The sequence below is a fragment of the Triticum dicoccoides genome, chromosome 1A, assembly GCF_002162155.2.
Source record: "Triticum dicoccoides isolate Atlit2015 ecotype Zavitan chromosome 1A, WEW_v2.0, whole genome shotgun sequence".
NCBI lineage: Eukaryota > Viridiplantae > Streptophyta > Magnoliopsida > Poales > Poaceae > Triticum > Triticum dicoccoides.
This window is the reverse complement of record NC_041380.1, coordinates 536,778,669-536,793,060: the sequence shown is the minus strand read 5'-3', so window position 1 is coordinate 536,793,060 and position 14,392 is coordinate 536,778,669. Positions and strand designations below refer to the sequence as shown.

At 48.2% G+C, this 14,392-nt stretch overlaps 3 protein-coding genes across 4 annotated transcripts; 1 reads left to right on the top strand and 2 right to left on the bottom strand.

The window, feature by feature from the left end:
• Nucleotides 1-1,734: 1,734 nt before the first annotated feature.
• LOC119286834 (rac-like GTP-binding protein 2) lies at nt 1,735-3,839 on the bottom strand. Its single transcript, XM_037566305.1, has 8 exons — nt 3,552-3,839; nt 3,368-3,455; nt 3,154-3,263; nt 2,945-3,008; nt 2,767-2,831; nt 2,605-2,670; nt 2,353-2,465; nt 1,735-2,035 (listed from the first exon to the last, which is right to left on the bottom strand). Exons 1-8 carry the CDS (start codon nt 3,648-3,650, stop codon nt 2,002-2,004), a joined length of 639 nt encoding a protein of 212 aa, XP_037422202.1. The 5' UTR covers nt 3,651-3,839; the 3' UTR covers nt 1,735-2,001.
• A 5,806-nt stretch (nt 3,840-9,645) lies between these two features.
• LOC119320906 (beta-arabinofuranosyltransferase RAY1) lies at nt 9,646-11,817 on the top strand. The gene is made up of 4 exons (XM_037594839.1): nt 9,646-9,852; nt 9,959-10,699; nt 10,811-11,057; nt 11,268-11,817. The coding sequence occupies exons 1-4, from the start codon at nt 9,667-9,669 to the stop codon at nt 11,747-11,749; spliced, it is 1,656 nt and encodes a 551-aa protein (XP_037450736.1). The 5' UTR covers nt 9,646-9,666; the 3' UTR covers nt 11,750-11,817.
• A 302-nt stretch (nt 11,818-12,119) lies between these two features.
• On the bottom strand, nt 12,120-13,523 carry LOC119286817 (50S ribosomal protein L33-like). Of its 2 annotated transcripts, none has more exons than XM_037566287.1 (2): nt 13,424-13,523; nt 12,120-12,600 (listed from the first exon to the last, which is right to left on the bottom strand). In XM_037566287.1, exon 2 carries the CDS (start codon nt 12,554-12,556, stop codon nt 12,383-12,385), a length of 174 nt encoding a protein of 57 aa, XP_037422184.1. In that variant the 5' UTR covers nt 12,557-12,600; nt 13,424-13,523; the 3' UTR covers nt 12,120-12,382. The 2 variants fall into 2 exon arrangements, with proteins under 2 accessions (XP_037422184.1, XP_037422191.1); XM_037566294.1 differs by having other exon boundaries at nt 12,120-12,588.
• Nucleotides 13,524-14,392: the final 869 nt, after the last annotated feature.

Here is a 14,392-nt window from a genome sequence, read left to right as displayed (position 1 = left end):
GGGGGGTCCACATCACATTATCTTTAAACAGTGTAAAATCAGCTACAACACCGCTCACTTTCTCCTTACCTTTGTTGCTAGCATCCATTTGAACAGTGTCGTTATTGGATGTGAAGGTGGCCCAATAGTTGCCCCAAAAAAGTGCAGAGGCATTAACAGATTCTTTCCCCTTCCCAAAAATTAAATCATTTCTCAGTTTCTATCTTGGTTCTGTTGCTATTTGGGAGACACTGTTCTGTTTGTGTATGAGTTGTGACATTGCAGTTACAGTTTCAAACACCTGGTCCATCCAGCTGTTGGAAAATGTCTTCTTATGATCGGGCATATGTGGTTGTTTTTCCAGGAGATGAGTTGTTATTTGGTGGTGCAGAAATTGTACTACTCCCTCCGTTCACTTTTATAAGTCATTTCAGACAACTGAAAATAGGCTATTTTGCACATTGTCTGAAATGTCTTTAAGGCCTTATAAAAGTGAACGGAGGGAGTAGTATTAGTTTGGCCCATGGAGTGTTTACAATCACTGCAGCCAGAGCCCCCATGGCGGTCCATTTTGACACATGTGGGGATTGAAGTTGAGGAAAGAGGTCTGCATTTGGATGTTGGACTGATATTACAAGCTTGGTACTACCATCTGTGAACTCACTGCTACTCGTGCTTTTAATTTGCAATTGAATATACAACGTGGTTTGTTCAGATTGTGCAGCAACTAGGTAATACTGAACTGAAGGTGAGAAGTGGCCTGGTCAGCTAGAGTTCAAATTCAGGGCATCTAAACCTGAATGCAGGCTTGGAAAATCACCATAAATGCTCCAATTGTTGCCAGAATGCATGTTTCATAAATTGCAGCAGCATATTTGAGGTGGTAAAATCTATGGACTACACACTCCATAGAATCCTGGTGGCCACATGTATGTCATGGTGGGCTATTGGATTGCAACTTGTGAAGCCAACAAGACATCCTCCTTGAGCAAGTATATGATGTAATGTACACAACTCTTGGAGTGCAGAATTTGCTTGCACATGACAGTATGGACATTGTTGATCCATGCTGCTACGAGCGAGTCACAGCCTAGTCGGCTTCAGGAGTTATTCCAATGCAAAGGACAAGGTGACATTTTCAGGGAAACGTCTCTTCCTCCAATTTTCATGTTGCTACTTTGTTCTGGAGATGTCATTGTGGACTTTTGGTGCCACCAGGATTTGGCAAGTACTTCATGCAGACTGAAGCTAAAGGAGGGAGAATCATCAAGTCCACAGCCTGCATCGACCGGTTTTTCTGCTACAACCTCACTTGCTCCTTCCAGCAAGTCCCGGTCGACCACAGGTTATACCTCCACTGTGACGACGACTACTACTTGACGATGCCCCCTTCTTCGACATTGCTCAAGTCTACTTCACCCCCTGTTCAAGAATTCATCCGATTAATCAGTTAACATGCCGATTAGTCCCTACTCATAGGGTCCCCGAGTAGCCGATTACCCGATAAATCATCCGATTAATTGATTAAATGGCCGATTAGCCTATTAATTCCCTACTCACCAGCCGACCGAGCAGCTACCAGTTAATGATTTCCTCAACAATGACTTCACCAATGGCTACAAACACAGAAACGAGGCAGCTAGCAAAGACATCCAGCAGGAACAGCCACCGGCTGCATTCCCTCTGCCTTCTTGTTGTTTAATTTTCAGCACACTTACGTTTGTACTTTTCAATCTGCACCCAAATTGCTGCGAATCGAAGCGAATCCCTACGAGATGCTAACCATAAACTTATAGCTTGCCTGTATCTAGTTGTTACACAACCTTGCTTACATAACATTACACCTACAATCCGAATAGTCGATCCTAGACAGCTCCAGGATTGGGAAGTAGAAACCGAAACACGCAACATATAGTAGTAGCTAAACAGAACCGAAGCATTAGAAAGACGCCCGCGCTATGTCAGCAAATCGACTTGCCACTACACCATGCTTCGTCTCCAGAGTCAGTCCAGGGTGCTAATTCAGGCAGCACACGTGCTGCCACACATCAAGTGCCTGTGGATTCAAAAAGAGAATGACATGATCAGGACTCCTGTGTTGAGCAAAAAAACACTGCAATCAACGCGAATTTGAAATTTTGGAAAATCAGCTGTTTGCATCGGTTATAGTTAACCTCTAAAATCTGATCTAAGCAGCAGCAGCAGCAGCAGCAGCATTTCATAGGTCATAATCGAACTGAACGTGCCAATTTTGAGGTAAGGTGACCGGTGAGCAAGATTTTTCATGGAGCAAATCTGGGGAATAGTTTGCTCACACCATTACAATTTACAGTACCAATGAAGCGAGTGAATGACAAGAGGTGGAGTGCTTACATGATGGAGCATCCAGAGCTTCGCCTAGTTTTCTTCCTGGCCGCCATCACCTCCCTCCTCCTCGGCGGCTGAAGGACCACCTTGATGGCGGTGTCGAAGACAGCCTTGACGTTCTGGCACGGCCAACAGAATCACCAAGTCATTTAAGATAGAAATGAATGATGCAGTGTGTGCGTGTGCCTATCTGAAATAGAGCAGACAACAACAAATTCTTCTTAATTCCAACGCGGCCTCTGGTCTCGGTTGCACTACCTGCTGTGTCTTTGAGCTACACTCGATGTACGCTGCGGCGCCGATCTGCTTCCTGAGTTCTTCACCCTGAACAACAACAACAATGGGGAAGAAGATGGCACATTAGCCATCCGTCTACGCTCCTGGTTGTTGAAAAGAAGTTCAGAAAGTCGGGGAGCAAACCTGTGCGGTTGTGATTGCCGAGGCACCGGGATGGTCGGCGAGGTAGGCTCTGTGGTCACGCAGATCTGGACAACGGAAACGCCATTATTAACTATCGGGACAAAAATGCAGAGCAACCCGTGGCGTTGCAGAAACTTCATGGAAAGGAGTAATGCCATGTTGGGTGCAGGTTCCTCACCTAGCTTGGTCCCAACAAGAACAATGGGGACGTTGGGCGCGAACCGGCGGAGCTCTGGCATCCACTGCTTGACCAGAGAGGCAGAGACCCAATTATCATCAGTTGGGAACATTCAGGTGAAATCTCAAGCACACTCAAATCTGGAACAGGTAATTTCTGAACTAATGTGCCAGTAACTTTTGCTAGAAACGTAGTATGTATGTATATACCTTCTTGAGGACATTCTCGTAGCTTGCGCTGCTGATGAGGGAGAAGGCGAGCACGAAGACGTCGGCGCCTCTGTAGCTCAGCGGCCTCAGCCTGCTGTAGTCCTCTTGCCCTGAACGAAGCAAACACAGCACAAAACCTTCAGGTTCAGAACTTGCGGCTCTGAACACCAGTAGCAGTAGCAGTGGTGGAAACGAAGAGGGATGGGGCAAGTACCGGCGGTGTCCCACAGGCCGAGGTTGACGATGTTGCCGTCGACGGAGACGTTGGCGCTGAAGTTGTCGAACACGGTGGGGATGTAATCCTGCCAAGAAAGAAACAGATCGGCGACCGAGTGAGCAGCAAGCAGGCCGGGAGGAGGAAGAAGAAGAGGGAGGGGAGGGTTGGGGGAGGGACGTACGCTGGGGAACCTGTTGCTGGTGTAGCAGATGAGCATGCAGGTCTTGCCGACGGCGCCGTCCCCCACCGTGACGCACTTGATGAACTTGGTCACGCTCATCTCTCCTCCGCCGCTATCGGCTGCTCGCTTGAATTCCACCGCACAGCAAGAGCGGCTGGAGCTCACGGGGGGAGAAGAACAAGCGCGGGGAAGAAGGGGAAGGAGCCACGAGCCAGAGACAAGGATACTTGTCTTCCGTGGGAGGCCAAAGCGAGGGGAGCCGTGCCGCAGCTCTGCTCCGGTCTGCCTCCTTAGGCTAGTCATAGTGGGAGTAACTTAGGCAGTAACATAGCGCACCTCGAGAATTTTTTGCTTATGTGGCAAGTAGTTAATGAGAAGTAGTAACATAATATGTTACTGTAACATAGCACTTTTCAAGACAACATGAGTCTACAAGCTATTAAATGAAGCTACATATGACACTAGTACTATGTTACTTTGCACTATGAAGGTAGTAACTTAGACTAGTGTCATGCATATGACACTAGTCTAAGTTACTCCCCACTATGACCAGCCTTAAAAGCAAAAGCAAGAAACAACCGGCCTCTGGCTGCGTTTACTGCTGCTGCTGCTGCTCTCTCTCTCTCTCTCGGGGAGCGTGGCGTGAATGCGGGGCCTCGCCTCGCCTGGGACGGGGCGCGACGCACGCCGCTGCTACTACGAGGGGTTTTGTTTTGTTTTGGACGTGCAGCTGATCTGCAACGGCATGCTCTGCTGGTGCTGGCTGCTGCCACTGTCAAGTCATCAGCAAAGCCACCGTGGGCTGACCATCACGGCGGTGGATGGACGGCCATGAATGAAAGCACTGCGTGGGCAGGTCTCTCTCTCATGTGAAGCTGGGGCCTACACGGACGGACGACCTGGCCACAAACGCCAAACAGACAGTCGGCCGAAACGTCGGGGACATGGCATAATGTAATGATTCTCTAGTAGAGCAACGGGTTAAACGAGACCGGCCTTGTTTGCAGTCCCAACGGGGGCAATGCGCTGACAGTAAATGTAGTACAGCTTCCAATCAACTCAACACGAGCACGAGTAGCACTAGCACCTCGTAGTACATGCTTGCTAGTGGTAGTACGGCGGCCCTCGTGGTTGTACACTTTGATTTCGAATTCTAGCAAGCAATGAGGACTTTGGCTTACGCTCTCCAAGAAGCATATATCTATCAGGGAAAAGAAACGATCTCCTGGCATGTACCGTTAGTAGTACGTGCCCGCTTTACCACTGCTAGTGCTCTCCAGGGGGCAAACCGCAGCAGTACAGTCCTAACCGGTTACTATTAGCAGGTGTGAGCACTACAATAGCAATAGTCTTTACACACACACACACACACACACACAAAAAAAAAAAAGGTTCTCGACCCTCGCGATCAGCCTAGACCACAAGATTCAAACCGGCCAACGTTCCTGGGAGAGAGCGAGAGGGCGCAGAAAGGATTTTTCAAAGAAAATTAGAGCCTCGTGGGAGCCTTTCCGCCTTTGCATGCACACACAACGCGATATTCAAATCCAACATGCGGCGAGGGGTCGGCCCGGCGCGCGGACCCGTCGACGGAGTGATTTGGGTCAGAGCGCAGTCACGCTGACCCTAACGACGCTTTGGTTTTCGTTTAATAGTAAGATTAGCTTTTGAACACGCTCCTCCTCGTCTCCTCTTTCGCTAGACCTTGACCGCTCCCCTCTCCCCGAGTAGGCCGGGGCGGCGGGGGACTCGGGAACGGTCGCCTCGTCGTCGCTCCTCGCCGCTCGCCTGCGTGTCCGTCCTTTCTCGTACCCTGCGGCCTGCGCGGTTGGGGAGAAATGAATGACCGTGGGGTGCCTCTGCTCGCCGTGCGGGCGGGCGGTTGGGAATTCAATGGCCGTAGCCGACCATTTTGTCACGCACTATAATGCAGACATGGTGTTTCTAACCCGTAGCCGACCTACTCTACTCTCACATGAACTCCTTATAACATCAAAGATGATCGGGCGTTCACGACGCATGCAATTTTTCATGCTGAAAGGACATCCAAAGAGCTCTAGGCAAAAGAAAAAACCGGTGCTCCAAAATATCCATTTTTTTCAAAGCTTCCAAGAGTCTATTCGTTTGTTTTGTCTAGGGCTCATCGAATGTCATCTCATCATTAATGTTCGGACGCACATCTTTGATGTAAAAGCAATCGTGTTTTTGAATATACGATTCATAGGAGGAGCATACGGGCTCGGGGTTAGGAAGCAATTGAAGTTAGATCAATTGGGTAGTCAAAACTCTCTCTTTCAAGAAAAGAAGAAACAATAGTGAGACGTTTCATCAGACATTAACACTGTCGTCGGACGGTATGGAGAATCCTTGCTAGCAGTTTCGGTGGTCTGTTCGTTGGCGGTTTCGAATCCAGGAATTGGAATAGAACGTGGACCTGCGTTTTGGTCCCTTTTTTTTTTTTTTTTTGAACGGGTCCTAGGTTTTTGGATTATTGTGTCCAATGCGACATCGCCATGCTGATGAAACTGGCACAGCGGTGCAAGAAAGTAAGGATCACATGTCCATCTTCGTTGTGTTTCATCGTAGATCTCCGGTTTGTATGAGGTACGATGATGAGGGAAACATCTTCGATGTGTAGGAAAGCACATATATTCTCATTCTTTGAGCCTCCCGTGTTGTACGAATACGATGTCAATGTCTCTACTCTCAGGGAGGGCACTTGCTGAGGTTCCGAACTAGATTTGATCAACTGTTGTAGAAAGAGTTTCAGTGGCGCGACCAGGACAAATTTCTTGCACTCGATTGGAGTGGTGAAGGTACAGCCTGACTTTCATGTGTTTAGAGGAAGAGATGAGAACGAGGACTTTTGTATTATGTGTCAAGTTTCATTCTCGGTTTGTAATTTGGTCTCTTGAAAACTTGTTTGAACATGTCCACGGTTGCAAGAATATAATGTTGTTGTGTCACTCTAGGAGCATCTCCAACAGGCGCCGAACGCACCGCGCGCAAAAAACAGCTTTGCCGCGCATCCATCGGCTGGTTTGGCGCGGCGCGCAGCACTGACTCCAGTAGCCGCGCTAAAATGCAGCGCGCGCGAGCCGCTCTAGCAGCGCGCAAAAATACAGCGCGCGCGACTCTCGCACAAACAACATATGCATTCGAAAATAGAAGCAAAAAGGTCAAACGCAAACAAAAATAAATCAAAATAAATAGTTCAATTTCGTTATTACAACTCAAACAAACAGTTTATCGTTCAATACAAGAAATAGTGCAATTAAACATAACAAATAGTTCAACAATACAATATCGAACGTACAAATCATGATGCTCTTTGTCGTTCATTCCATGCCCACCACTCCTCAATGAGATCCTTCGAATGGCATGATAGGAGCCAACAAATCGGGCCACCCTTTCAGCCCACCGTCGCACTCGCACGGAATATCCCAAGAGCTCATACTGAGAGTAGTCTACATCTTGGCCACGCTCATTCTCGATGATCATATTATGCATGATCACACAAGCGTGCAAGATGTACCAAAGCATTTCTGATCCCAAAATCTAGCCGGTCCTCTCACAATAGCAAATTGGATTTGTAAACTCCCAAAAGCTCTCTCCACATCTTTTCTAGCCGCCGCCTGAGCATTGTGGAAATCAAGTTCTTTCTTACCTTCTGGCTTTTTCAACGGCTTGACAAAGATTTGCCACTTTGGATAGATGACATCCGCTAGATAATAGCCATGGTTGTATGTACGGTCATTTGCTACAAACTGCACCGGTGGCAACTCACCATTTGCAATCTTATTCATCAGTGGTGACCAATTCACAACATTGATGTCATTCAAAGATCCAGGCATTCCAAAGAATGCATGCCAAATCCAAGTCTCTTGATCGGCCACCGCTTCAAGGATTATAGTGGAACCCTTTTTTTGGCCGTGGAATTGTCCATGTCATGCCTTTGGACAATTCTTCCAACTCCAATGCATGCAATCTATTGAGCCAAGCATGCCAGGAAAGCCGCGAGCTTTGTTCATCGCCAATAGCCTTGCGACGTCTTCAGCATTGGGAGATCTCAAATACTCCTCGTCAAACACTTGCACAATTCCGACTGCGAAGCGCTTGACACACATGATGGCTTGGCTCTCACCCATAGCCAAGTGATCATCAACTAGATCAGCCGGTATACCGTATGCCAACATACGCAAAGCGGATGTCACCTTCTGAAAAGTGCTATGCCCGAGCTCTCCGGCGGCATTCCTCCTTTGCTGAAAAAGCGGTCATGGCTCGCTAGTTTCTCTGCAATGCGCCTGAACAACTCGGTGCTCATCCTAAACCGGCGACGAAAATACGACTCGGGGTATGTGGGATTCTCCGCAAAATAATGCCTGATCAATCTGTTGTGGTCGTCGATCCTATCCCTCCAAATTTTCTGCGGTGAATCGGGTTGAAAGTGAAAGTCGCCAAAAAGTGGCGGAATGCGGACCCATAACCTAACCACTGTGCTTCGGTTTTTTATTGATATGCATAGCTGGGATCATTGCAAGATCCTCCTCCTCTTCCATATCAAATTCTTCTTCGGAAGAATCATACGACGAACTCATCTACAATGTTCAATACTATGCTATAAAAAACTACAATAAACATGCACGAAATTCATGGCTTTTGAGCAATACATACCTTCTAGGCGTTTTGTCGAACACCTTGCGGGCGCCGAGTGGCAGCAAGCGCGCGGGCGCTGTTCGTCGGAGGACCAGCGCGCGCGAGGGGCGGCGGGACTAGAGGGGGGCCGGAGAAGCCGCCGCGGGACGGGGATAGGCCGGGGAAGCGCCGGAACGGTCGCCGGGTGGCGCGATCGGCGGCGGCGGCGCGGGTGGATGGGGGGTGGGGGGTGGGAGGTGCGAGCGAGCGCGCGGGAGCGGGCGCAGCAAATAAGCGGCGCGCGATTGAATTTCGGCCCGTGCACTGAACTACATATGCCGCGCGCGCTGTTTTCGCGCGCCCGCTAGAGCAACTATTCCGGTTGCGCGCGCGCTAAAACGGGAAATTTTGCGGCGCGACGCTAGTTTGGTGCGGCTGTTGGAGATGCTCTAAGGGGGCACTTGGTGAGGTCATGGACAAGCTATAGACCTGATTTGTTGTTATAGGAGCTTTCGAAGTAAGGGCAAGTTTCTTCCACTCGATTGGAGTGGCGAAAGTTCGAGCAGAATGGTATATGTTTTTAGAAGGATCAATGAGAATGAAGACTCTTTTACTACTCCCTCCGTCAACGTCTTACATTGTGGGATAGAGGGAGTATATTTCAGTTTGTTTTCTAATTGTAATTTGGATCATCAAGGATTTTTTTTTTTGAATAATAATAGGAGAAACACTAACAGGTGAACCCACCAAGGGACTGGCCTGGCCCCACCTGCTAGACGTTTAGAGTTTCCGCGACACCTTTGCTTCCCGTTGAAGCCAGTCTCGCTCCCCGCGCCCCAATGACTGGTAGACCCCACCCAAGCTGCCAAACGAAGCTAATGCCTGACTTCTCCCGCCCCGCCACTCGCCTGCGCTTGGCCAGATGCTTCTCCCTTCGCACGCCCACCGCCGTCCTCCTCTTCCGCGCCGCCGGGGAGCGTCGTCGCGCCGCGGCGTTCATGGCCTTATTACTACATCGCCGCGCCGAGCAGGATGCCTCGTCGTCCTCCTCCTCGCCCTCGCCTCCGTCGTCCTCGCGGCGGCCGTGCTCCACCGCGCCTCCTCAAAACCGCGCGCCGGCCACCACCATCGTGAGGAAGGCCACCTCCGGACCGCCGCTCGGAGGGTCACGATCTTCTCATCCCCGCTCCGCCCGCCCGACGGCTCGCCCGCGCGGCAGGAGCTGGCGGTGCGGTCGTGGCTGGCGCTCCCGTGGGACGTCACCGTCGTGCTCCTCGGCTCCCACCCGTCGGCGCTCGCGCTCGCCGGGCGGCTCGGACGCCGGGTCACCGTCGAGGCCGCCGTCGATTCCTCGTGCGGGCGCCCTCGCAAATTTAACTCGCCGTCTGTTCAGTCCGCCATGGAAGCTGCCCGAACTGAGGAACTGAGCTGCACCTGCCCTCCTGGTTTCAGGTTCACGGGGACGCCATTCTTCCACTCCATGATCGCAAGAGCGCAAGCCGCCGACGACTCCGACGTCTGCGTCCTCGTCGACGCCGAAGTCGTTCTGCTCCCCGAAGCCGTCACATTACTGGCAGATCTCAGCAAAATTGACCGTGAGTGGCTCCTCGTTTCAGCGTCACGCAACGTTTCCAGCTTCTCATACAATCTCGCCCACAGTGCGATGGTACTTTTTCCTCTATCCTTCTATCAACGGCAATCTTAGATTCGTCGAAAACTCCAAGTTGTTCTACTACATGATAATGAAATATTCATTTGATCGATTCCATTAGCTAGAGGAGATTCAAGCTGAGGAATGGGCAGCAGATGGCAGCGACAGGGGGCTCGTTTTCGCGTGGAACAATCCGGGCCGTCCATTGCTTGCAGGAGTCGTGCCTTCTTTTCTGTATGGAAGAGGGGCGCACAGCAGGTGGCTGATCCATGAAGTTCTGTCATCTGAAACGAGGCTCGTCTTCGATGCAAGCAGTCTAGTTCTTGGGCTATACCCCGAAGATTCCACCGCAAAGCGCGGCGCTGGTTTGAGTAGCAGCGGCAGATTACCTGGTGGATCATGGGAGCACGGTGTCAACCGGCATCTCGCTTCGGTTTACGGGTCGTATTGCCGTCGTCCGCCAGGAGGACATCATCATTCTTTCTCCATGCTGTATGAAGTGGTAAAGCATTCTGAAGATTACATGTTGAGCAAAGTTGAAGAGCCTACATTCTCAAGATTTGTCACAGGTAAAGAACAGGATGCCCATGAAGAGGTTGGTGGTAACCCATGGAACAAAGAGAACAATTGCTTGCCTGATCATCTGCCAAGCTATTCTTCAGAAGCCTCTGACGTTCCATATTCATTAGAAATGCTCCTTCGGTTCGTAGCCGACGATAATAAGTCTGTTGTTCTTGGTGTGGCTGGGGCAAGTTACAGGGACATGCTTATGAGCTGGGTGTGCCGCTTGCGCCGTCTCAGAGTCGCCAATTTTGTAGTCTGTGCTCTAGATCAAGAGACATACGAATTCTCCGTCTTGCAGGTAATGGTGAACTTGATTTCATTCTATCATTTTGATTTTTCTTGTTTTCTGTAGTTGTTCTCCTTTTCAAAACTGCCAATTATGCTCAAATATTTCAATCCCTAATTCTAGGGTTTGCCAGTTTTCAGAGATCCAACGTCGCCAAACAACGTCAGTTTTGATGACTGCCACTTTGGAACCCAGTGTTTTAAGCGAGTGACCAAGGTTAAATCGCGCATTGTTCTGGAGATTATAAGGATGGGGTACAACGTGCTGCTGAGTGATGTTGATGTCTACTGGTTTCACAATCCAGTGCAGTTCCTGCACTCTCTTGGACCTGCTACATTCGCAGCCCAATCAGATGAATACAATGAGACAGGTGACTTTTACATCTTAGTGGTTATGGTTACAAATTTGGTTTTGCTAATGCTTCTTCTGGTGGATAACATTGTTCTTATATTTAACTCAATGTGTTAGATTTTCTTGCACATTTCATACCTGATAGCAATGTGCCAGTCTGCATTCAAGAAATAGAATACCTACAAAGAACATTGTGTTTGAGAATTCTCTCACTGTTCTTTGTTCACAGGGCCAATAAACCTGCCACGCCGGCTAAATTCGGGTTTCTACTACGCCCGATCAGACAGCGCCACCATCACCGCGATGGAGATGGTAGTGAAGCACGCGGCCAAATCAAACTCATCTGAGCAGCCAAGCTTCTATGACGTCCTGTGTGGGAAGGAAGGTGTGAACCGACTCGGCAACGACAGATGCCTAGAGCCTAGCACAAACCTCACCGTCGTGTTTCTGGACCGGGATTTGTTCCCCAACGGAGCTTACAAGGGGCTCTGGGGAAGGCATGACATGCGCTCAGCTTGCAAGAAGCTCGGGTGCTTCATCATCCACAATAACTGGGTAAACGGGAGGAAGAAGAAACTCTGGCGACAGATGGAATCCGGGCTGTGGGACTATGATCCTGGCTTCAGGATGTGCTTGCAGAGCTGGGGTGAAGCAAGTAGTAGCTTCACAGTGGCCGAGCAGTTCCACGCGTCTGACGACATGGAAAGTTAGTACCTGACCTTATTGTAGACAGTTAGCTACTTGCCAATGCTAATTCTGAAAATGTTCAAGGATCGACAGCCTGCTTGTTTTGACAAAATGTATAATGTATTGTTTGTTAGTTAATATATGATGTCATGCACACAAAACAAACAAAAGAACATTGTTCAGAGTTCAAACATGAATCACGAAACATAATCAGTAATAGCAATTCATGCCTCTCAGCTATCTTATAATCGGTTGCGGAGACAGCATATATGTTTCAGGTGTTAAACAGGAAAGGAAAAGAAAATAAAAGGGAAGGAAAAACTTACATTTATCTTGGTGGTTCAGACCCTCTACCCCTTCATCTGTGGGTGCTGTAAGTTTCAGAAGCAGGCATTCACTGACAAAAATCACAACACCAAAATGGGACAGTACATTTGCAGGCTTGCAGCTCATTTCAGTTACAATACAAATAAACAGGCAAGGCAGAGCAAGTGAAAATCCATGCTGATGCGGTGCTGACGAGATCAAAACGTGCTCATTAGAGTTGTTTACATGAAACTAAATTATCTAGAGCCCGCTAAAATAAAGGTAGCATCATCGTCTTCGACCAAAATGAACGGTAGAGGTCTTATGGTAAGAAAGAAAGGCTGCAGCGTCTCACTTCATCTTGGCTTCCGTAAATAGAACATGCTTGTTTACACGCGGATCATACTTCCTGAACTCAAGCTTCTCTGTGATCCGCCGAGGATTCTTGCGCTTCACGTAGAAAAATCCAGTTCCGGCTGCTGAGACGAGCCTGATAAATATAGATGCACGCTTTGCCTTCCCCATCTAGTGGGTATGAACTTGCACAGCAGATGAAACTGAAAATGGGGCTGACAAACACAACATCAGAGTGGTAATATTCAAGCTTCTGCGACGCCAAAGGCAGATACAAGGAGCATAAAGAGAATATCAGAGCAAGAGAAATCTCATACAAGAGTTAAGAAAGAGACACATCGGGTGAATAGAAGTAAAATAAGAAATTCTCCACACAAAAAAGGGTTCACATTGGTCATACCAAGTTGCATATCACTTGTTACCTGATACACCTACTACAGTTTTGGACATATCTACATACATATCACCTTGTTTGGGCATGATAACGCAACTACCATCCAGTAGTACATTATATCGTACCTTGATCCTTACATACACATATTTAGATTGGTCATTCAGTGCTCATAGGTAGATTGAATGAACCAGTACTGATGCAATTAACGCTTACTCCCTCTGTAAATTAATATAAGAGCGTTTAGATCACTACTTTAGTATTCTAAACGCTCTTATATTAGTTTACGGAGGGAGTATATGATATACTACGCCTTGAGTAAACCGAATGGTTAATAAGCAGTTGTGTCTACTCCTAATGGACCCATTAGCTGTACTGCATCCTAACATACAAACCGCATCAACGATATATCTGCTCCCAGGAAGATTGCCCGCCACAACAACAATCAAACTTCTCAGAATCCACAAAGAAAGCTGGATGGGATCGACCCTCCCCGCAAAGAAATTTCGGTTCCACGCGACGACGGCGAGGTCGGGCGGCGTGGACTAGGGCTCTCTATACAAGGATCCCTGATTCGGATCTACAAGGCTACAACATACTCCAAGACTTGTCCAAAATTATTCAACGGATCCTGCCCAGAGATTTACCGTGGAACGCCGCCGCCGCCGCAGATCCCACGAGCGCAGGGGACGGAAATGAAGAAGAAGACGAAGCTTGTGCCGTAGTGCGGCTGGCGGGTGGGACCGGGAAGAGAAAGTAGGGTTTACTAGTATGTCACGCGGTTGCCTGGAGATGCGTGCGAAGGTAGATGGGCGGACCATAGTCCCAGCAGACAAACGAACCGAATGTGCAACTTTTTTTTTGTTGACTAGAATTATGAACAATGCCCGTGCGTTGCAACCGGATATAAATATTCTAATACGTTAACTTGTGATTTATTTATCAATAATAATGCAATTTATGTAAATAAATGTTCAGCAAATTCTGCCCGTGATTACCTTATATTTTGATTAGAACTTTGATAAGTAAATTAAAATGGAATTGGTTGAAGGTAAGTAAATTAAGATGATTGATTATCACATACATAAAATATTGGACAAAGAGGTGATGGGAAGACATGTGAAATGGGAATTCTACGTTCTTTTTTTAAGTAGTAGAGATTGATGAGAAAACTTTTGCAACTGAAATGGTCGGCATGTTCAGCATAGTCCTGAAGCACAACACAAGTTGTATAAATTACTCTACCCAAATCATCCTGATTCCGTAGCAAATATCACAGAAATTTCAGTTGAATTGCACACTAAACAGATCAATCCCCGACACCAATGACGAAGCTAGCCGTAAATCACTGGGCGCAAAACACAAATCATCAGTATTTGAAGGGGCTAGATGCAAAAAATATAATCTAAGCCCTCCTAAAAAAATCCTTCAGAAATTGATCCAAAGTTGGGGCGGTTGCCCCTCCCCTCAACACAATATTCTTTTTTTGAAGGGGCCCTTAAGCTAGCTGGCTGTTCAGAGGATGCAAGGCGTCCGTCGCTTCCTTGCTCGACACATGGCCTACTGTGTTGGAAATTGTGGATACAGTCTACCCTCTAATTCCTCTGCCTTATCCG

What these genes read in the sequence shown, in the direction of transcription:
- LOC119286834 (XM_037566305.1), bottom strand. Translation starts at nt 3,650, where the DNA reads ATGAGCGTGACCAAGTTCATCAAGTGCGTCACGGTGGGGGACGGCGCC. An exon ending in CCAGCAACAGGTTCCCCAGC is followed by an intron (nt 3,456 to 3,551) that starts GTACGTCCCTCC and finishes CTTTCTTGGCAG; the next exon opens with GATTACATCCCCACCGTGTT. An exon ending in GTAGCTCAAAGACACAGCAG is followed by an intron (nt 2,466 to 2,604) that starts GTAGTGCAACCG and finishes TGGCCGTGCCAG; the next exon opens with AACGTCAAGGCTGTCTTCGA.
- LOC119320906 (XM_037594839.1), top strand. Translation starts at nt 9,667, where the DNA reads ATGATCGCAAGAGCGCAAGCCGCCGACGACTCCGACGTCTGCGTCCTC. An exon ending in ACGAATTCTCCGTCTTGCAG is followed by an intron (nt 10,700 to 10,810) that starts GTAATGGTGAAC and finishes CCCTAATTCTAG; the next exon opens with GGTTTGCCAGTTTTCAGAGA. An exon ending in AGATGAATACAATGAGACAG is followed by an intron (nt 11,058 to 11,267) that starts GTGACTTTTACA and finishes CTTTGTTCACAG; the next exon opens with GGCCAATAAACCTGCCACGC.
- LOC119286817 (XM_037566287.1), bottom strand. Translation starts at nt 12,556, where the DNA reads ATGGGGAAGGCAAAGCGTGCATCTATATTTATCAGGCTCGTCTCAGCA.